The sequence below is a fragment of the Dendrobates tinctorius genome, unplaced genomic scaffold (assembly GCF_039654945.1).
Source record: "Dendrobates tinctorius isolate UK_male_01 unplaced genomic scaffold, ASM3965494v1 ptg000250l, whole genome shotgun sequence".
Taxonomy (NCBI): Eukaryota; Metazoa; Chordata; class Amphibia; order Anura; family Dendrobatidae; genus Dendrobates; species Dendrobates tinctorius.
In genome coordinates this window covers 26,522,401-26,545,604 of record NW_027361917.1, presented here as the reverse complement: position 1 = coordinate 26,545,604, position 23,204 = coordinate 26,522,401, and the positions used below count along the sequence as shown (strand labels likewise).

At 44.0% G+C, this 23,204-nt stretch overlaps 1 protein-coding gene across 1 annotated transcript in view; it reads right to left on the bottom strand.

Annotated features, from left to right (window-relative positions):
- The window catches only part of LGALS8 (galectin 8), a 67,823-nt gene that overhangs the window by 24,219 nt on the left and 20,400 nt on the right, over window positions 1-23,204 (bottom strand). Inside the window, exons 3-5 of the mRNA XM_073557585.1 lie at window positions 16,072-16,160; window positions 12,141-12,351; window positions 7,281-7,400 (exon numbers count right to left, since the gene is read on the bottom strand). Of these exons, the coding sequence (XP_073413686.1) occupies window positions 7,281-7,400; window positions 12,141-12,351; window positions 16,072-16,160 (420 nt within the window). The remainder of the gene's footprint in view (window positions 1-7,280; window positions 7,401-12,140; window positions 12,352-16,071; window positions 16,161-23,204) is intronic.

Here is a 23,204-nt window from a genome sequence, read left to right as displayed (position 1 = left end):
GCTCTCCAAATGTAACATGGCGTCTGATCTCAATTCCAGCCAATTCTGAGTTGAAAAAGTCAAATGGTGCTCCTTCCCTTCCAAGCTCTGCCATGCGCCCAAACAGTGTTTTACCCCCACATGTAGGGTATCAGCCTACTCAGGACAAATTGAAAAACAACTTTTGGGGTCCAATTTCTCCTGTTACCCTTAGGAAAATAAAAAATTGGGGGCAAAAATATCATTTTTGAGGAAAAAAAATGATTTTTTATTTTCACTGCTCTGCCTTATAAACTTCTGTGAAACCCTTGCGGGTTCAAAGTGCTCACCACACATCTAGATAAAGTTCCTTTGGGGGTCTAGTTTCCAAAATGGTGTCATTTGTGGGGGGGGTTTCCACTGTTTAGGTACATTAGGGGCTCTCCAAAGGCAACATGACACCCGCAGACCATTCCATCAAAGTCTGCATTCCAAAACGTCACTACTTCCCTTCCGAGCCCTGATGTGTGCCCATACAGTAGTTTTCTCCCACATATGGGGTATCAGCGCACTCAGGACAAATTGGACAACAACTTTTGGGGTCCAATTTCTCCTGGTACCCTTGGGAAAATAAAAAAATTGGTGACTAAAAGATCATGTTTGTGGAAAAAATACGATTTTTTAATTTTCATGCCCGGGCTTTATAAACTTCTGTGAAGCACCGGGGGGGTTCAAAGTGCTCACCACACATCTAGATGAGTTCCCTGGGGGGTCTAGTTTCCAAAATGTTGTCATTTGTGGGGGGTTTTCACTGTTTTGGTACATCAGGGGCTTTCCAAACGCAACATGGTGTCCGATCTCAATTCCAGCCAAAAACGTCAGATGGCGCTCCTTCCCTTCTGAGCTCTGCCATGCGCCGAAACAATGGTTTCCCCCTACATATCAGGTATCAGCGTACTCAGGACAAACTGCACAATAACTTTTGCAGTCCAATTTTTCCTGTTACCCTTGGTAAAATAAAAAATTGAACCTGAAGTATTTTTTTTGTGAAAAAAAGTTAAATGTTAATTTTGTTTAAATATTCAAAAAATTCCTGTGAAGCACCTGAAGGGTTAATAAACTTCTTGAATGTGGTTTTGAGCACCTTAAGGGGAGCAGTTTTTAGAATGGCGTCACTTTTGGGTATTTTCAAAGTGGCTTCAAAAGTGATGTGGTCCGTAAAAATAAAATGGTGTTGCAAAAATGAGAAATCGCTGGTCAACTTTTAACCCTTATAACTTCCTAACAAAAAATTTTGGTTCCAAAATTGTGCTGATGTAAAGTAAACATGTGGGAAATGTTACTTATTAAGTTTTTTGTGTGCCGTATCTCTGTGATTTATGGGCATAAAAATTCAAACTTGGAAAATTGCAAAATTTTCGCCAAATTTCCGTTTTTTTTCACAAATAAACGCAAGTTATATGAATGAAATTTTACCACTAACATGAAGTACAATATGCCACGAGAAAACAATGTCAGAATCACCGGGATCCATGGAAGCGTTTCAGAGTTATTACCTCATAAAGGGACAGTGGTCAGAATTGTAAAAATTGGCCCGGTCATAAACGTGCAAACCACCCTTGGGGGTTAAGCATGGGGATGGATCAATCATGCTTTGGGGTTGTGTTGCAGCCAATTGCACGGGGAACGTTTCACGGGTAGAGGGAAGAATGGGTTCAATGAAATCTCAACAAATTCTTGATGCAAACATAACACCATCCGTAAAAAAGTTGAAGTTAAAAAGGAAGATGGCTTCTATAAATACCGTATATACTCGTGTATAAGCCGACCCCCCTAATTTTGTGACAAAAACCTGGGAAAACTTACTGACTCGCGTATAAGCCTAGGGTGGAAAATGCCGAAGCTACTGCCCTTATAATGCTGCACAGTGAGCGGCCCCTTACAATGATGCACAGTTATTAGTGGCCCCTTACAATGCTGCACAGTGAGCGGCCCCTTACAATGATGCACAGTTATTAATGGCCCCTTGTAATGCTGGACAGTGAGCGGCCCCTTACAATGATACACAGTTATTGGTGGCACCTTATAATGCTGCTGCTGCCGCTGTCTCAATTAAAAAAAAAAAAACCTATATACTCACCTCGTCCCTGCTGCTGCTCCTCAGCGTTGCCGGCTCTGCACATTGACTGTTCAGGCAGATGGCGCCTGCTAGCTACGTCATGGCGCCCTCTGGCCTGAACGTCACTGCCAGAGGAAGCAAGACAGCAGAGCGACGCGCAGCGGTGGAGCGGGGGACAGGTGAATATGGCTCCCTCCGCTATACTCACCTCTCCAAGCATGTCTCTTGCAGCCCCCGGTGCTTATTCCATCTTCTCAGCGCAGTTCTTCCTGCTTTCAGCGGTCACGTGGTGCCGCTCATTACATATGCACATATGTAATGAGCTGCTCATAACATATGCGCATATGTAATGAGTGGCACCACGTGACCACTGAAAGCAGGAAGAACTGTGCTGAGAAGATGGAATAAGCACCGGGGGCTGCAAGAGACATGCTAGGAGAGGTGAGTATGATCTCCTACACCCCCGCCCGGCCGACCCCCGGTATATGACTCGCGTATAAGCAGAGGGGGACTTTCAGCCCCAAAAAATGGGCTGAATATCTCGGCTTATATGCGAGTATATCCGGTAGATATTGATCCTAAACACACATCAATATCCACAATAGAAAACCTCAAAAGGTGCAAGCTGAAGGTTTTACAATGGCCCTCACAGTCACCTGATCTGAACATCACTGAAAATCTGTGGCTAGACCTCAAAATAGCAGTGCATGCAAGACGACCCAGGAATCTCACAGAACTGGAAAAATTTTCCAAGGAAGAATGGATGAAAATCCCGCAAACAAGAATTGAAAGACTCTTGGCTGGCTACAAAAAGCATTTACAAGCTATGATACTTTCAAAAGGGGGTGCTAGTAGATACTAATCCTGCATAATGCCAAAACTTTTACCATTGGCCCATTTTTCTTTTTGCAATTGTTAAAATGTAAAAGATGAAAATATATGTAAAAAAAAAATTGCCTAAAATACAGAGGAAATGTGTCATCTTCATCTGTAGGTATACACTACAAGCATATACCCATAATACACCCTGATAAAAATGTAATGGAAATCCTTCCCAATGATGTCAATTTTATAGAGGGAAAATTACTTACCATAGTTAGTCTCCACAACTTTATATTCGGACAATACTGATCCAACTAACACCTGGCTTACAGTAAAAGGTTTCTATCAATTTGGAGGAACTCGTAATTTGTGCCAGCATATGGTCAGATCCACTAGTTTCTGGGCTAACCAAAGTTTAATATATCGAGCCAAATCTTTTATTAACTGCAACACAGTGCATGTAGTATATACTGCTAAAAGTGAGGACTGAAAAGGATCTATAACAAAAACCATTCCTTATATGTGAAGCTTATTGGATCCTTGTATTAAATACCAGAGCGCCTTTTCATCTAAGCTATTTTTCTTTTGACAGCTGGCGTCGGATCAACTTCTGAGTAAATTAAAAAATGGGTGTTGCGTGTAAAAAGACATCTCCCTTCTCCTAGTGCACACAGCACTTTATAAATCATGTACAGTTTGTTTAAAGGGAACTGATCACCAGTTTTTTCCAATATAACCTACGGCCACCACCTTCCAGCCCCATGTGCAGTATTTCTATAATTCTGCACATGACTCCAAAAAAAGCCCATTTATTATACTCCCCTACAGGGGGATCCACTCCGATCTGCGTCGCTGGTCTTAGTCCAGTGCCTCCTCTGCTTGCAATGTCATCTTCCATCTGTGCTTCATGTGGATGATGTGTTCTACGACATCCACACAGTGTTCCCCTTTGCGCTTCTGCACTTCTTTCTGCCCTGCTGAGGGCAGAGCAAAGAATTGCAGTGCGCATGCGCTGGCGCACTGAAGTAATTTGCTCTGCCCTCGGAGTCAGAGTAGAGAGAAGTGGGCCTGTGCAGAAGGGAACACCGTGTGGATGACGCACAGTGGCTAGCAAAAGTATTCACACCCTTGGATTTCTACCTATTTTGTTACATTACAACCTGTGCTTAAATATTTTTGTAATCCGATTTGTGTGTGATGCATCACCACTAAATAGACTAAGTTGGTGAAGTGAGAAAAATATAGGCATAAATTACATTTATAGGATCAAATACCGAAAAATTGGCATGTGTATATTTCTGATGCAAGCAATTACCTTAATAAGTCATATGCTTAGTGAAAGGAAGTCCACCCGTGTGCAAATACATGGCTGTCAGTATATACACACACCATTTCTGAAAGGTTACAGAGGCTGCAACACCATTAAGCAAGAGGCATCACTAACCAAACCCCAAGAAGATCTCCAAACAAGTCAGGGACAGAGTTATTGAGAAGAACAAGTCAGGGTTGGGTTATAAAAAATACCACATTCTCTAATGATCCCCAGGAGCACCATCAAATACATTATCATAAAATGCAAAGAACATGGTACCACAGCAAGACTTCCAAGAGAGGGCCGCCCACCAAAACGCTCAGGCCTGGCAAGGAGGACATTAATCAGAGAGGCAGCAAAGAGACCAAAGGTAACCCTGAATTAGCTGCAGAGTTCCCAAGCAGAGAGTGGAGAATCTGTCAATACAACCACAATAATCCTTACACTCCATAGAGGTGGCCTTTATGGAAGAGTGGGCAGAAAAAAGCCTTTACTTACACATAAAAATTGTAAGGATTGTTTTGACATTTTGGCCACCAAGGTAAATGCTGTGCCTGGAGCCAAACCAACACAGCTCATCAACCCAAAACCACAATCCCCACAGTGAAACATGGTCCGAGTCAAGAAGATGGATGGTGTCAAACACAGAAAAATTCTTGATTAAAACCTGTTTCAGTCTGTTAGTGATTTGATACTGGGACGGAGGTTCACCTTCCAACAAGACAAAGACCCCAAGCATACTGTTAAAGCAACACTAGAGTGGTTTAGGGTGTGTGAACACGTTGCGGATTCTGCTGCGGTGTACAGTACCTTTATTTTCAATGGAAAATGAAAACCACAGTGCACATGCTGCGCGGATTTGCTGAGGTTTTAAATCCGCAGCATGTCACTTCTTTATGCGGAATCCGCAGTGGTTTTACACCTGCTCCATTGTACAGGTATCAAACCGCAGGGGAAAACCGCAGGCTAATCCGCAGGTCTTTTGACCTGAGGATTTTGCAAAATCTGCGTGGAAAATTCAGCAGCAGAATCCACAACGTGTGCACACACCCTTAAGGGTATGTGCACACGCTGCGGATTCTACTGCGGATCCGCAGCTTATTTGGCGTCTGCGGATCCGCAGCAGTTCCGCAGTCAGTGTACAGTACCATGTAAGTCTATGGGATTTACAATCCCAGTGCACATGCTGCGGTTTTTTCACTGCGGAAAAGCTGCGGTTTTAAGTCCGCAGAAAGAATTGACATGTAAATTCTTTCTGCGGATTCTGCTGCGGTTTGCCACCTATTCCATTGTCCAGGTGTCAAACCGCAGGGGAAAACCGCTGGCCAATCCACAGGTAAAACCGCAGGTCAATTTACCTGCGGATCCGCATGAAAAAATCCGCAGCGTGTGCACATAGCCTAAGGGGAAACGTGTAAAATGTTTAGGAGTTGCCTAGCCAAAGCCCAGACTGTAATCCAATTGAGAATCTGTGGTCAGACTTGACGATTTCTGTTCACCAGAGGAAACCAGCTAACTTGAAGGAGCTGGAGCAGTTTTGCCTTGATAAATGGGACCCAGTGGCAAGATTTAGAAAGATCATAGAGACTTATCCAAAGTGGCTTACAGCTATAATTGCCACAAAAGGAGGCTCTACAAAGTACTGACTTTAGGGGCGTGAATAGTTGTGCAAACTGAAGTTGTCAGTTATCATGCCCTATTTGATGTTTGCTTGACAATAATAAGAAAGCCAAGTGGTCACAGTCGCAGGAATGTTCTTTACATGAACTGATGCAATCCCTCAAAAAAAAAAAAAAAAAAAAAAAAAAAAAAAAACAACTAGTGAAATTCCAGGTTGTGAGGTAGCAAAACATGAAAAATGTCAAGGGGATGAATACTTTTGAAAGCCACTGTAGGATGGGTCATCCACACAAAGCACAGAAAGACGGTATTGCAAGAAGAGAGGAGACACCTGGCCAAGACCAGCAACGATCATCGGACCGGACCACCCTTTATGTGAGAATAATAAAAAGTATTTTTTTTGCCTGATAGGGCGAATTGGAGCCATATATACAGCAAGATAGAATGTTGTCACAAGGGGCTGAAAGGTGCTGGCTGTAGGTTATAGCGGAAAAAACTGGTGACAGGTTCCCTTTAACATTGCTGTGGCTTAATAACGGGTGTAAAGGCATATGCTACGTGTTACGTTTTTAAATTTTGACGAGAATGAAATAAAATTGGAGCTTTTATACACTAGTAGCAATGCTGGGTGACCTACTTTCTACCATTTATCAGCATCTCTTGGATAAACAACAGTTCTAATCACTGATCTTTCTCTGCATTAAGCCCCCGTTACACATAGCGATATCGCTAGCAATATAGCTGTAACGTCACCGATTTTGTGACGTAGCAGCGATATTGCTAGCGATATCACTATGTCTGATACTTACCTCCAACCGGCTCCCCCGCTGCTCATCGCTGGTGGCGCAAGAAGGTCCTGGATCACCTCTCGTCGGCCACTTCCTGCTGGGCTTCCTGTGGCGACGCGGGCGGGAGGACGTCAGGATCACCGTGTCTGACAGGTAAGTAGCGACCCCAGTCCCCAGCGATGTCGCTAGTGAGATCTGCCTGTGTGGCAGCTCACTAGCGACCACTTAGCGATACACCAGCGATCCATATCATTGTCGGGATCGCTGGTGCATCGCTAAGTGTAACGGTACCCTTAGTAATGACTACAAGTTGCACAATTTTTCTGCTACTTATCTTGGGGCAAATCCACTTGTTACATGCAGATTCCGCTGTGGATTTCACTCTATACATTAAAGAGGTAAAAGTCACTGAGAAAAAAACATATTTAACATCTACAAGCAGCGGGTGATAATTTTAAAACCTTGTCCACCTGTCCTGTATTATTATTTGCTGTGAACTTAAGTGTAAAATCTGCCACATCTCGGCATAGCCGGTCACAGTCATCATCCTCAGCTTCTGAATGCGCTAATGGACTGTCCCACTTACAAGGGAAATGGCAATACTCTACAGTTGTTCTCAGGGGTAAGGAGCTCACAGAATTGGGGAATATGAAATACCTACTGTGTGATTGGCAAATCCAACTGTATTAATTTCAACCATTCCAGTTATACTGAGCGTATCAATTTTGTCAAGACTGACTCTGTGTTTGTAAATCAGTAAGTGCTTTCCGTTTGCAGCCACCTAAAATACACAAAAAAGACAAACTACAAATAAAATGTGATTACCATAATATACAGGAAAACTTTTGCACACAAAAGACTAGTGGCAGCAGCTGAGGAGCAGGACTGGCAAGTACTAATGGTGCTGTGAGGTAGCGCTGTCATGTAAGTAGGGGATTCTCGTTTGGCAGCCACAAAAATCACATCCGGCACCAGGATTTTCATATACCATCACAGTCCATATGGTTTATTGTTCAGCATAAACCAGCGTAATCAACATACAAGTCATATCAGCATAGCGTCCATTGGATAGGCTAATCAGCCTCAGCGTTATCTCACCCGTCAGGGTTCCTTCTGTGGCTTCACCATCGCATAAGTTAGTTCCCTCCAGGGATCTCTCAGGCACACATCGCCATTGCTCACACACAGCCGCTCCACAGGCGGTTAGTGAGGAGATCCTTCTCCTCACGGGACCTTCCAAACTGGACCAATCAGGTCCCAGCATTCACCCATGTGACCTACCCTGGCCACTATATATGGTCCGTAGCCACGCCCACCGGGTCACATGGCTATGACCTCATCACAGGTCCTTCACATACTCACATAGCCTTTTACTATAGGTGTTATCAGACACACCCCTGGGTGGATTTTCTTATTATGGTCACTTGGCTGTTTTTTTTATATTTCTTACTGACTTTAAAAGGAGTTGTCCAGATTTGTGACGAAAGTCTGCAGCCACTCAATGTGACTGCAAACTTGTGAAACCTCACGGCGCGTGTTGTATGTTCCAATGACGGCGGTGAGAGCAAGAGAGTATGCAATATGCATACTTCCGGCCACGTTATGACTAGACGTGGGGCCACACTCAAAACCCTTGTATTTAGCGTGGATGAACACGTCTACTTGAGATGTGGACAGAAGTATGCATATCGCATATTTGCGATCACTTGATCGCTCTTGTCTCACGGTTGGCACCTGGGAATTCACAATTCTGCAGTCACAGAGAAATTGTAGACTTTTGTGAAAAATGTAGAAGACCTGTATATTTTATGTTGGATCCCAGTGTACGGAGCAGGTTCAAGAGTTTAAGTTGAACCATTTAAATGCTACTGTCAACCTATGACAGTAGCATTTAAATCGTGTCAGTGCCAACGCATTCACCAGCTTCCTCCAGCCCCCATCATACATTCATAGGAAGTAATTAGTGGACATGGCAGCCGGAAACCTGCTGAAGGCCCCAGGTGTCTCCATGAGTTTGCTGGGCAAACAAAAAAGACCTCACCCAGGAGGTCACAATGGAAAAATTAACAAATTAGAGGTCTCGGAAAATTGCAACACAAACGTTTATTTATTGTATTTACTTTTTTTTTTACAAATGTCTGAATTTTTTTCCACAGCCAAATACAAGTTTGGTATAGTTGTAATTGTTCTGACCTGCAAAATTATGTTGACAGTTCATTTTAACAGCATAATGAATCTACAAATTCAAAACCCAAAAAACACTTGCAAAATTGCTTCTTGTTTGTGCACAATTTCACAGGACTTCAAAATGAGCCTCCATAAGACTCTTTAGATGGATAAATAAAAAAAAAAAAAAAAAAAAAAAAAAAAAGTTATGACTCTTGGAGCAAGGGGAGGAGAAAAACCAAAAGCACGAAATTGGAAACTCTCCCAGTCAAGAAAGGATTAAAGAATGTGGGGCGGATGTACAGTACTTTGCTGTGGCCAACTACACAGATGACGGAGCTGTGCAGCTCTACAACTATGCAGGTTCGGCCGATGCCAGCACCAGGTGATTGGCGGGGTTATCTGTTGTCGCATACCATTGATTCCAACCCAGTTCTGGAAAAGTATTCGAGCATTCATTTCAAAAGTCAAAACTTAGGCACAAAATATAACACTAATGCCGGCAACCCTGCATATGTGGCCAGAACCTGAACTCAAACTGGTTGTAGCTTACCATGGTTGTACTGTCCCTACTCTGTCACTGAGATCTGAAAGGTTGGACCAGCGGCACCTGAACCCTGTCACCGCTCCCAGCGGTACCTGTGCTTGAAGCCACATTGACAGCATTTGAACCCTGACACTGCTCTCCGCAGTACCTGTGCCTGAAGCCTCACCTGCACTACATGAACCACAACACTGCTCCCTGCGGTACCTGACCCTGAAGCCACACCAGCGGTACCTGAACCCTGAAACAGCACCCGGCGGTACCTGTGCCTGAAGCTGCACCTGCAGTCCATGAATCCTGACACCCGCTCCCTGCGGTACCTGTGGCTGAAGCCATACCTGTGGTATGTGAACGCTGACACCGCTCCTTGTGGTACCTGAGGCATAAACTGCACCTGAACCTTGACAACGCTCCCTATGGTACCTGGACTCTGAAAAGGAACTGGTGGTACCTGAACTCTGAAGCTGCACCGGCGGTACCCGAACTTGAAATCAATCCGACAGTACATAAACCAGCACCAGTGTCTATCCTGGTTAGTGTATCAGAGTCCATACTGTCAGTGTCTGTTCCAGTATCCGAATCCAGCCCTCTCTTTGACTCCGTGACGGAATCCGTTCTGCTCGAGGATCCAGAACAGAGTCCTAACCCTGTACTGCCAGTTACTCAGAGCCTAGTCTGTGTCTGAGATCAGCAGCTTCAGTTCTAGGGACTGCCTTGGAGTAGTACCTGGTGGCTACCTGCAACTCAAGCATGACTCAACCATCAGGAGCTTCAGTAAAAACCAGGTAGCTGCTTAGCTCCACCCCTCCTAGGTAAACCCATCCCCGTGGTATAGTGAGTCCACGATCCACTTATGCCACCAGCATGTGTGACGCAAAGACCCACAAGCAAGCAACAACTAAAGCAAGCTGTAGTAAAGGCCTGGCAAACTATCACAAAGGAGGAAACTCAAAGTATGGTGACATCTGTTGTAAACACTTTTGACCTGGCTTCTGAGTTTGGGCTTCCTCTGGTGGTTGCTGCTGGTAATGGAGCTGGTCTGGCTGACAGAAGACAATCACCTGAGAAGGATGATTGAAGGTCAGGTGTTAGACTGGAGAGATTTAAGTGAGCAACCTTCCCTCAGTTGTTGCCGGTGATTTGGTTTTCTTCCTGAGCATTTTGGAAGTCTACTTGCCTCCTGCTTTGTCCTGCATCTTTCAGATAAGTTATTTGTTTGCTTGAATCTTTTTGCATTTGATCAATTTTTTGCTTTCCTGATTTTTGCTTTGCTGGTGTGAGTTCAGCCTTGTTCCCTGCTGGGACCTGTGCTGGACTCTGCTCCATATGCCACAGCTCATGTCAGTCTTTTCAGTATTTCTAATCCCCTGTTATATCAGTAACTTTTGTTTTGCATTCAGTTCACACCAGAGTTCTGATTTAGTGGGGGAGAGGTCATGTGGTCTCAGTATTTTTGCATATCGGAAGTGTTGGATTTTTTCTTAGGGTTTTTAGCGTGATTGCAGACAGTATCCTTTTCTGTCCTATCTAGACAATTTGGGCCCCATCATTTGCTTAGGCTATGTGCACACGTAGATTTTGGTCCTGCAGATTTTTCCGCGCGGATTTGGAAAAATTCACAGGTAAATTCTCAGGTCAAAAGACGTGCGGTTTACCTGTGGATTAGCCTGCGGTTTCACACCTCTACAATGGAGATGGTGTGAAACCGCAGCAGAATCCGCACAAAGAATTGACATGCTGCAGATTTGAACCCACAGCAAATCCGTGCAGAAAAATCCGCAGCATATACACAGCGTTTTTCAGTTTACCATTGAAAACAATGGTACTGTACAACACACCTAAATCTGCTGTGGACCCGCAGAGCCTGAAACGCTCCAGATCCGCAGCAGAATCTGCAGCGTGTGCACATAGCCTTACTCTATTTTCTGTCTGTGTTTTGTGCCTCTTGTCTCACCGGCATTATATGTTTGGGGGCTATCTATTCCTTTGGGGTTCTACTCCGGGGCAGTTTAGCTTGCCCTTTTCTCTCTTTAGGCTTAGTTAATTCTTTCATCTAGGGCATCGTAGGTACGTCCCACAGCTAATTCTAGTTGTGTTGTCAGTTTAGGGGTCTGCAATCCGCTAAGTTACTGACCTCTCTGGTTATCTGGTTGCCTAGTCTGTTCCCCTGCTATCCTTTTCGGTTACCTAATCATAACAGACATCCATGCAACCAGGCTGTCATTGCCTGAGAAGGGTTCTCTAAAAAGTATTAAAAATGAACATTTTACTTATGATAAAGTTAATTTGTCCAATTATTTTTGAGCCCCTGAAATGTGGAGACTATAGAAAAAACAGTTGCAATTCCTAAACATTTCCCAGAATATATTTGTTCAACCCCTTTAATTTAACCTAAAAGTCTACACAAAAGCCTACAATTGCATCTTAGTTTTTTCATTTAAAATCCAAAATAATGGCATGCAGAGCCCAAATCCCAAATATTCAATCACTGAACAAATATTTCTGGACCTAACTAAATAATGCAATATTACAGAATTGTAGTGTATAGTAAAATTACTGATCACTGATAAAGCACAGTCACTGCTGGGATTCACAGAAGTACCAAGATGGCGGCGACAAGGGTCTACAGTTGGCCCCCACCTGCTTTGGCATTCCCCTCTAGATCTTGTATCAGTATGTCTTATGTTGTGGAGGGCTTACATATAATTCCCTAATATTAATATGTGAAGATTTTACACACTACTTTCAACTTACAAGAGAATAACATTAACCACAGACTGATTAAACAAAAAAAAAAAATTTAAACGTTACCTGGAATTTATTATGTAACACAAAAAACACAACTTCAAATCGCTGGCCCTTCTGGAAAGGCATCTGATATGTTTTTTCTTCCCAGCCCCATTTTTCATTTAGTAGAGTGTTGCAGACTATGACACCTGAACCTTTATATCGAGGATTGAAATGGAAAGCCACATCAGAACGGGGTTTAACACTGCTCCCACACTGGAAGTCTATCTGAAACCTATGGAAAAAAAAAAGTTTATTTTTTTCATATAACATACATTTTATTAAATACTATATTGGATATTCACATAACCTGTTAAATGCACTCTCTAGGTTATTTGGTGTGAAACATGAATAGTAAAAAAAAAAAGCAATAAAAACTTAACCAAAAAAATTGTTTTTTTTCTAGTTTTGAGTATCAAAAAATTATATAAATTGCACAGTAATTTAAATGTACCCAAACCAGAGCCCCAAAAAAATACAATTTGTCCTGCATAAAATAAAGCCTAATACAGCCATGTCAGTGGAAAAAATGGCTGGAACGTCCAAGTACGTTTCATGCTCAGTTTTCAGGCTGATAATTGCAAATTTGCCTCCAGTATTTGCTGATAATGTGCTGCATTCATCTTTCCTTCAACTTTGACCAAGTTTCCTGTGCCTTTGTAGCTCATATATCCCTAAAACATCAGCAATCCACCTCCGTGCTTTACAGTAGGAAGGTTGTTCTTTTCATCATAGGCCTTGTTGACCTCTCTCCAAATGTAATGTTTATGGTTGTCGCCAAAAAATTCAATTTTGGTCTCATCACTCCCAATTACCTTGTTCCAGAAGTTTTGAGGATTGTCTCTGTGCTGTTTTGCGCATTGTAGGAGAGATACTTTGTGTCATTTGAACAGTAATGGCTTTCTTCTAGCGACTCGACCTTGCAGTCCATTTTTCTACAAGTACCTCCTTATTGTGCATCTTGAAACAGCCACACCGCTAGTTTTCAGAGAGTCCAGTATTTCAGCTGATGTTATTTGTGGGTTTTCTTTGCATCCCAAACAATTTTCCTGGCAGTTGTAGATGACATTTTTGTTGGTCTACCTGACCGTGGTTTTGTTTTCACAGAGCCCCAGATTTTCCATTTGTTAATCACAGTTTGAGCACTGCTGACTGGCATTATCAATTTCTTGGATATCTTTCTGTATCCCTTTCCTGTTTTAGACAGTTAAACTACCTTTTCCCGTAGATCCACTGACAATTCTTTTGCTTTCCTCATAACTCACAATCCAGAAATGTCAGTGGCTGGATGAAGGATGCAAGAGTCTGTCTGGATCCCAGAAACTCACTCAGTTTTTATGCACACACACTGATTGCAAGAAAACAGGTCACAGTTGAGGATGTTACCTTTAGTAGCCATTCAAACCCATTTGTGTCAGCTTCTGTGCATGCTATGAGGCCAAAATCACCAGGGAATGTAAATGTTTGATCAGGGTCATTTGGATGTTTTGGGTTGTCATTATGATTTAAAAAGAGAAAACACAGTAGTTTGACAATAAATGACTTCACCCAACCAGTAAACATGAGTGGAGAAAATGCTTTGGTGTTCTCTTTTAAATTCTCTGAAAAAATGGTGATATTGTGAGGGAAGGATCGGTATGGAAATATCCAGGGTGCCGGTTGGAGGTGGGAAGACGGCAGATAAATGGGGCACGATACCCCACGTTGGCTATGATTTTCAAGGTGTGGGATAGGGGTAAGTCTCTTTTGAAGATAAATGGGCCTACGGAATTGTGGCAATTGTGGCGAAATCCGGATTTGCAAGAGATCAAAAAGATGGTGGGGTTCGGAAGATGGGAAGATAAAGGGATTTATCTGGTGTCACAAATTTTGCAAAATAATACTCTTAAGAGTTTTGAACAATTGAGAACAGAATTTCACCTCCCGCACGTCTTCTTTTATCAGTACTTACAGCTAAGACATGCATTGGAAAAACAGAGAAGGACAAATCCGGTGATAGTGACACATAATCAAACACTACATATGCTACTTACATCTGAGTCTTCTAGGGGACTTATCTCTGAATTATATAAAAGATTATTGCCTGCCCATCTGGAGACATATCCACTGACTGCTGCTAAGAATAAGTGGGAACGGGACGTTGGCCCCCTGACGGAGGACCAGTGGTCCGATATTCTAGAACAGGTCCCTAAAATGGCGGTTTCTGAGTGCCAGCGGCTTTCGCAAATATATCTCATTCACAGGGTATATAAAACACCCAGCTTATTATTTAAAATGGGACTTAGGCCCAATACACAATGTGTTAGGTGTGGGCAGGATGATGCCCACTTGATGCATGTTATGTGGGAGTGCGGGCACATTGGGGATTTCTGGAGGCAGACCCTGGGACTCATAGCCCAAGTATACCATATCACAATACGACCGTCACCTCGTCTATGTTTGTTGAATTTGTGGGAGGAGGGGGTTGACCCGGACTCTGCAGTGGCCCTGGGAATAGCACGCATCCTGTATCAGGCAAGAAAGATACTTGCATATCATTGGTTGGATCCTATGCCACCAACATTGTCAGAGCTTAAAAATAAACTAAATAATGTCATCAGATTGGAAAGGGGGGCTTATTTAAAAAGAAATGCATTAAGAAAGTTTTACAAAATTTGGCAGCCATGGATGGAGTCACCGGGTCTCCCCTCGGGCGCACTGGTACGGGATGCGATGTTGGACCAGTTGCTGTTGTGCTTGCGATGAGGGGATGCTTGGGGGGTGAAAATAAAGTCTAGTGCCCTTTGTGGCGAAGTAGATTTTGAGTGGCGCGGTGGGAGGGGGCTGGGGTGAATTGGACCTGATATCCGTGGGGGGCGAAATATGATGCGGAGTGGCGCGGCTGGCGGGGATGGTTTTCCCGCTGAAATGAGGCACTGATGTATAATTTTGATTTTTGTTTATTTGTGGAGCCATGTTGTTTATAGGCTCAATTTTATGCAAATATCTGTGTTTTGAGATTTCTTCTTTTTATTTATTCTTACACAGGAAGAGAGTTTTACCCTTTAAATAATATCTGCTCTCAATGTAATTTTTACTAGCTATATAAGATGTCATATTTTTTCTGTATTGATTCCTGAATGTTTAATAAAAAAGATCTGATTCAAAAAAAAAAAAAAATTCTCTGAAAAAAGACCAAGAAAGCAACATTTCTGCTGGGGGTATCTAAACTTTTGAGCACAACTGTAGGTTTGCTAGAATCCATCTATGCTACGTCAGGCAGAGACCTGAAGGTCATGTAATCGTCTGGTTCTACAGAAACATCGGCAGTCATTCACAACATAATTTTCATTGCAGGTTATATAACCTGCAAAATACATAGACAGAAGCAGTAATAAACTGTCTGCTGTTGGATTCCAGGAGCTTTAACGCAAATGATTAAGCTCCGTAAATTTAATACAATGGATGAGTAACACTACTAGCTCATCTGATCTGAATAAAAGAACTATAAGTTGGAGAATTGGTAAAATATTTTATTTGAAAAAAATGTATACATTTACAAAAATATATGTAGACATTGATAATTAAAAGCTGCCTGGCATAATGGCCGCTTTGTGTCACGTTTAAGTCAGAGATTGACTAGACAGATGGCCATGTATGCCCACCAGTGATGAACGAACATGCTCAGACAAGGGATGCTGGGCATGCTCGTGTGCTAACCAAGTGACTTCGGTGAGCTCGAATAACATGTTCGATTCCCCGCACCTGCATGTCTTGCAGCTGTTCGACAGCTGCAACACATGCAGTGATTGCCTAACAAAAAGGCAACACCTGCATGTGTGGTTGTGAAAATTTCATATACAGATAGTATCCTTCAGGTTGAGGGATCTTTTATGACAGTTTATAATACAATAGCAATTGGTGAGCACTTTAATAGAATTTTCACAGGAAAAGATAAAATGAGCTCTACAAATACCTGTCTGCATTATGAGCGACTATCCCATGAACCACTACCATGGTTCCTGGTTCCAAATTTGAAAGGATTGTGCCAACATATGGGATGACCTGTAACAAATATTATACATTATGAAATAAAAACGTTACAGTCGGCCCAAATAAGTCTATGTTTCTTGTTTACAGTCTATAATATTGACTTCCTTTCAGCAATTCGATCATGAAGCCTAGCTTCCCAGAGTCTCCTCTAGACAGCTGATGTCTGATACTTCATTAATGAGGGCTGTTATCTGAGGTGCTGTCATTTTGCCTTTTCTGAGGCTTGTAATTCTAATGAATTTATCCTCTGCAGCAGAGCTCATTCTTGGTGTTCCTTTCCTGGGAAGCCAGTTTCATCATAGTGAAAGATGGTTTGCACGAGTGCACTTGAGCATACCTTCAAGGTCCTAGCAAATTTCCAGACTGACTGACCTTTTTATGTTAAGGGGAACCTGTCACCAAGTTTGGCCAATATGAGATACGGCCACCACCTTTAAGGGCTGATATACAGCATTCCATAATGCTGTACAGTGCCTTGCGAAAGTATTCGGCCCCCTGGAGCTTTTCAACCTTTTCCCACATATCATGCTTCAAACATAAAGATACCAAATGTAAATTTTTGGTGAAGAATCAACAAGTGGAACAAAAAGTCTCCTTGGCATCAAGCTCCTGTGCAGGCGTACTTCTCTGCCAGTTGAGGGCAAAGTACTGCAGTGTGCAGGCCCCAGGAAAGGTCAAAGAACCTTTGCCGAGGAGACTGAATGAACGATGAATGGACGCATCATCCACACGAAGCAAAAAGAAAGATGGAGATCGTAAGAAGAGGGGAGATGCCGGACCAAGAAGAGCAACATCCCTCGGACTGGACCGCCCCAAAGGTGAGTATAATAAAAGTTATTTTTCTTCTGTTGCAGGTCGGGTTGGGGGCTTATATACAGCATATTTGTTTGCTGTATAACAGCCCTGAAAGGTGGTGGTGTTATCTCATATCGGCCAAACTTGGTGACAGGAACACTTTAAAGCAATGATAGACTGCGGTTTCTCATTACTCAGTTGACTGGTTCTTGCAATATTCTAGCTTAGAACTGTTTTGGAATAGGGCTTTGCATTCTTACTCTGCAGGATTTTTTCCACATTTTCCTAAGTTCACACTAGGCATTTTATGTGTTTTTAATGCTAATTTTCAGCTGTGTTTTACAGTACAAGCAAAGCCTTTGAGATTTCAGAAATCTCATGCACACACATTGGCTTTTTTATCAGTGTTTCGTGCTTTGTATAAATCATGTGTATTGAATTAACAATATTAAAATAAAACATTGCTTTCAACAATATCATGTCTGGTTCTTGAATGAAAAACAAATTGCATATTAATTCCATTGTTGCGTACTTAACACCAATATTATCTTCTAATTGGGATAACTATTAAAACCATTCAGTCCAGAAAATTGCCATGCACAAAACAACCTCTGTGTTATGTATTCTCATGAAAATTAAAATAGAGGTTTGATGAACAACATTAAGATAACAGGAAAAAAAAAATTAAAAAGGAAGTCAGAGGGAAGAAAAGAAAAAGGAAAGAGGGGGAGAGAAAAAAAAAAAAGGGGGGGGGGAGTAGAGGTAAGTAGAAAGTTATAAGTAGAGGGTCAATTAATCCAGACCCCCCCCCCCCCCCTCGAGCACTTTTGTGTCCTCCGACCCATGCGGAGGAGATAATAAGTTGGTCAAGACCATTTTAAGCCAAAGACAAGTCAAACCAAGAGAACAAGATCTAAAGTGTACAGAATATTTCTGATGCTATCCTATATATGAATCAAGGTCCCGATATCCAGATATCTAATTCCGGGGTTTCCCTGAATGCTAGCCAGGAGGCCCAAGTGTTATGTAGTCTGTCAGGGTTCCCTGTGGTTTGAATCAGCAAATACTCCATTCTATAAATAAATTGAGTTCTGCAACAAATTCAGAGCGAGAAGGGTATTTCTCTTGCTTCCAAAACCGGGGGATCAGATTCCGTGTAGCCGTGAGAAAGTGCCTGAGGAGATTATTCTTTAACCTGGAAAGATGGATTTTTGGTTCTTACCGTAAAATCTCCTTCTTGGAGCCTTCATTGGGGACACAGATTACCATGGGTGTATGCTGCTGCTGCTAGGAGGCGGACACTATGCAAAACAAGAAAATTAGCTCCTCCCCGGCAGTAAACACCCACCGACAGATACCAAGTACCTCAGTTGGTGAGAAAGCAGTAGGAGAAGCCACGGAACTTTAAACATATGTACCAACCCAACAAGGAGCTCAAGGCCCAACACGGTACAACTTAAACAGGGAGGGTGCTGTGTCCCCCAATGAAGGCTCCAAGAAAGATTTTACGGTAAGAACCAAAAATCCATCTTTCTTTATCGCCTTATTGGGGGACACAGATTACCATGGGACGTTCCAAAGCAATCCCAAGGGCGGGAACAGCAAAAAGGAACGAAAGAACCGGAAAGGCCTAGGTCGGCCGGTGAGCCACCGCCGCCTGCAGAACCTTCCTACCAACAACTGCATCAGACGAGGCCTGGGTATGAACCCTGTAGAACCTCGCAAAGGTGTGCAAGGATGACCAGGTTGTGGCCCTGCAATTTTTCAAAGCCAAAGCCTGATGACAAACTGCCCACGAAGCCGCCACAGCCCGGGTGGAGTGAGCACTCACTCCCGGAGGGGGCCGTTTTTCCTGAAGTCGGTATGCTTCCTGAATGGTAGAACGAATCCAGCGAGCGATCGTGGATTTGGATGCCAGAAGCCCTTTCCGGTGACCTTCTGAGATGACCAGCAATGAATCGGACTGACGAAGTGAAGCGGTCCTAGCGAGGTAGACACGCAAGGCTCTAACAACATCCCGTTTGTGGAGCGACTTCTCAAGAGGGTGAGAAGGAGCAGGACAAAACGATAGAAGAACGATATCCTCGTTGATGTGAAAGGAAGAAACCACCTTTGGAAGAAAGGAAGGAACGGGCCTGAGGACGACCTTATCCTGATGGAGTACCAGATAAGGAGGAGAAGGACATGACAAGGCCGCTAACTCAGAAACTCTTCTGATGGATGTAATGGCGATCAAAAAGGTTACCTTCCTTGACAGAAGTGAGAAAGGAATGTCCTGGATGGGCTCAAACGGCGCCTTTTGAAGAGCGCTAAGAACGAGATTGAGATCCCATGGTTCTATTGGTGAATGATAAGGAGGAGCCACATGAGCAACTCCTTGGAGGAACATCTTAACCTGCGTAAAGGAAGCGAGCTCTCTTTGAAAGAGGATAGACAAGGCAGAAATCTGGCCCTTGAGGGTACTGAGAGACAGACCCGAATCTAAGCCAGACTGGAGAAAACCCACACCAACGGAAAAAAGCCTTCCAATGCCTATGGTAAATGCGGGAAGAGGCCGGCTTCCTGGCTTTGATCATTGTCTGAATCACCTGGTTGGAAAAACCTGATTCTCTTAGGATTGCGGCCTCAACGGCCACGCCGTTAAATTCAGAGACCGAGAATTCTCGTGAAAAAGAGGGCCTTGCGAGAGAATATCCGGACGGTCTAGAAGCCTCCAGGGAACATCCGCGAGCATGTTCACCAGTTCTGCATACCAAGGCCTTCTTGGCCAGTCTGGAGCCACAAGAATTACTGTAACGCCTTCCGATTTTATCTTCTTGACCACTCTTGGGATCAAGGCAAGAGGTGGAAAAGGATAAGGTAGTTGGAACTGGGACCACGGAATTACTAGGGCGTCGCAATCGACGGCTAGAGGGACCCTGGACCTGGCTACGAAGCGCGGAACTTTGTGGTTCATCCAAGGTGCCATGAGGTCGACGTACGGATAACCCCAGCGCTTGCATATCTGATCGAAGACTGAGGGATGGAGAGACCATTCGCCTGACTCTAGGTCTTGACGACTCAGAAAGTCGGCTGCCCAGTTTTCCACCCCTGGAATGTGAACGGCGGAGATTGCTGGGACGTAGCGTCCCGCCCAACGCAGAATCCTGGCCACTTCTGACATGACTTGGCTGCACGTGCCGCCCTGATGGTTTATGTACGCCACAGCCGTGGCGTTGTCCGACTGAATGCGGATCGGCTGCCGACGAGAAGGGGTTGCCAGCGAAGAAGGGCCAGAAAGATTGCTCTGATCTCGAGCAGATTGATAGGAAGAAGAGCTTCCTTTGGGTTCCAGTGTCCTTGGGCCGTCCTCTGAAGAAAAACCGCTCCCCAACCCAGGAGGCTGGCATCGGTGGTGATGACTTGCCCCTAAAGCGGGAGGAAGGACCTCCCTTGGAGGACTGACGTAGACCTTGTCCACCAAGTCACCAAGTGAGGGATTGCCTCACTTTGAGAGGAAGGAGAATGGGCCGGACTAAGGACCTCGTCGTCTTGTCCCAGACTGAAAGGAGGGACAGCTGAAGAGGGCGAAGTGAAACTGTGCAAAGGGCACTGCTTCCAAGGAAGCTACCATCTTCCCCATAACTTTCATGCAGAATGGAAGGGGAATGGGCATTGGCCGTTTGAGGGCTCGAATCCCTTTGAGCAGAGACGCAAATTTTTCCCTCGGAAGAAACACCCGGGCCAGATTCGTGTCGAATTCCATGCCTAACAAGGTCAGACGCTGAGTGGAGCTGAGAATGGACTTTTCTATGTTGACTAACCATCCGAGACGGCCGAGAGTATCCAGGGTTATCTGAAGACTTAGGAGACAGTCTTGACGGGACAAGCCCTTGATTAAGAGATCGTCCAGATAAGGAATGATGAGAATCCCTCTAGATCGAAGGATGGCCATGACCGTCGCCATCACTTTCGTGAAAACACGGGGGCGGAGGCTAGACCGAAGGGAAGAGCCGTGAACTGGTAATGACTTTTCTGAATCGCAAACCTGAGATATTTCTGATGCTGCAACCAAACAGGGATGTGAAGATAGGCATCCCGTATGTCCACAGAGCACAGAAATTCTCCGGGCTCCATTGAGGCTATCACCGATAGAAGAGACTCTATTTTGAAGTGAAGAATCTTCACGTGGCGACTGAGCAATTTGAGGTCCAGGATTGGCCGCAGGGAGCCGTCTTTCTTCGGGATTACGAAGAGATTTGAGTAGAACCCTGAAAAACCGTTCGTCTGAGGGAACGGGAACAATCACTCCGGTGGAAAGAAGGGAAGAGACTGCCTGAAAGAATCCTGGAATGTGGGACCATTGTCTTGGAGGTCGAGACAGGAAAAAACGCCTGTCTGGCGGGGAAGAAAATTCGATCTTGTAACCGGATGCGATGATTTCTCAGACCCAAGCGTCGTCGACAACCAACAGCCAAGCGTCCACGAAAAAGGAAAGTCTGCCTCCCACCCTGGAAACACTTTCAGGTGGGGGTGCCCCGTCACTTGGAGGCAAACCTACCGGAACGGGCACCTGAGGACCTGGAGTATTGTCCTCTAGATCTCCAGCGGGGAGCGGGCTTGTAAGATGGTTTCTTCTGCTCTCGCTCCCTAGATGCGGAAGGGCGCTCTTGCTGGACAGATCTCTCTGTGGACGAGATCGGACGAAAAGGTCTAAAGGGCCGAAAACCCTTTCTGTTAAAAAGGCGTCTTGGTCGAGACTGGGGGAGGGAAGTACTTTTACCCCCAGTGGCATCGGAAATTATTTGATCCAGCTTGGCCCCAAAGAGCCTGCAGTCATGGCCAAAAGTTTTGAGAATGACACAAATATTAATTTTTACAAAGTCTACTGCTTCATTTTTTCTAATGGCAATTTGAATATACTCCAGAATGTTATAAAGAGTGATCAGCTTAACAGCAATTACTTGCAAAGTCAATATTTGCCTAGAAAATTAACTTTATCCCCTAAAACACATTTCAACATCATTGCAGCCCTGCCTTAAAAGGACCAGCTAACATCGTTTCAGTGATTGCTCCATTAACACAGGTGTGGGTGTTGATGAGGACAGGGCTGGAGATCAATCTGTCATGATTAAGTGAGAATGACACCACTGGACACTTTAAAAGGAGGCTGGTGCTTGGCATCATTGTTTCTCTTCTGTTAACCATGGTTATCTCTAAAGAAACACGTGTAGAGGGGAAGAGTCTTGAGGAGATCATTTGCATATTCCCAGTGCCTTCTGGGCTAAGTGAAGAGTCTCCGTGAGTTCAACGATCACTGGGTTTTGGCCGTTGCAGCTGAAAAGAGGAAATCGGAAAACCAGGGGAAGAGTCTTGAGGAGATCATTTGCATATTCCCAGTGCCTTCTGGGCTAAGTGAAGAGTCTCCGCGAGTTCAACGATCACTGGGTTTTGGCCGTTGCAGCTGAAAAGAGGAAATCGGAAAACCGCGCGCCGAATTTTGGCTCATCTTTCATCGTTTTTAAGAAATCTCAATATGGAAGACGCCAGGAGCCATTTGGTGAGCTGCATTTCTTGCTACATGTTCACAGACTTACCAGTGGAAAAGCCAAACTTCACATGCCACAAATGCAAGCTTGTGTCCCTGTTGGAGGAAAAGTTGCAAAATCTCGAAGAGAGGTTAGCTACGTTGAAGATCATTAAGGAAGGTGAAGAGTTCTTAGACAGAGCAGAATTATCTCTTCATGTTACAGAAAGAGAAGAAATTCGAAGTGCACCTGAAGAAACAGTCAGCACCCATACTTCTCAGGAACCAGTACCAGGCTCTCACGCAGGAAAACGATGAAGATATACATCAGGATAAGACTTTGACCACAAACAGCAACCTTGTACGCCTTCAGAGTCCTCCTGGATGGAGAAAGAAAAACGTGAAGAAGAAACGAAGAGTGGTGGTCATGGGGGATTCCCTTTTGAGAGGAACAGAGGCCGCTATCTGCAGACCGGATATAACTTCGAGAGAAATGTGCTGTCTTCCAGGTGCAAAAATTAAAGATGTGTCTGACAGGATATCAGGACTCTTCAGACCTACAGATGACTACCCATTCCTGCTACTACACGTGGGGACAAATGACACCGCAAGAAACGACCTGGAAACCATCTGCAGAGACTTTGAAGACTTAGGCAAGAAAGTGAAAAGAACTGGGAGCGCAGGTGGTCTTCTCTTCCATCCTCCCAGTGGATGGCCATGGAACAAGGAGGTGGAATAAGATTCTGCAGGTGAAC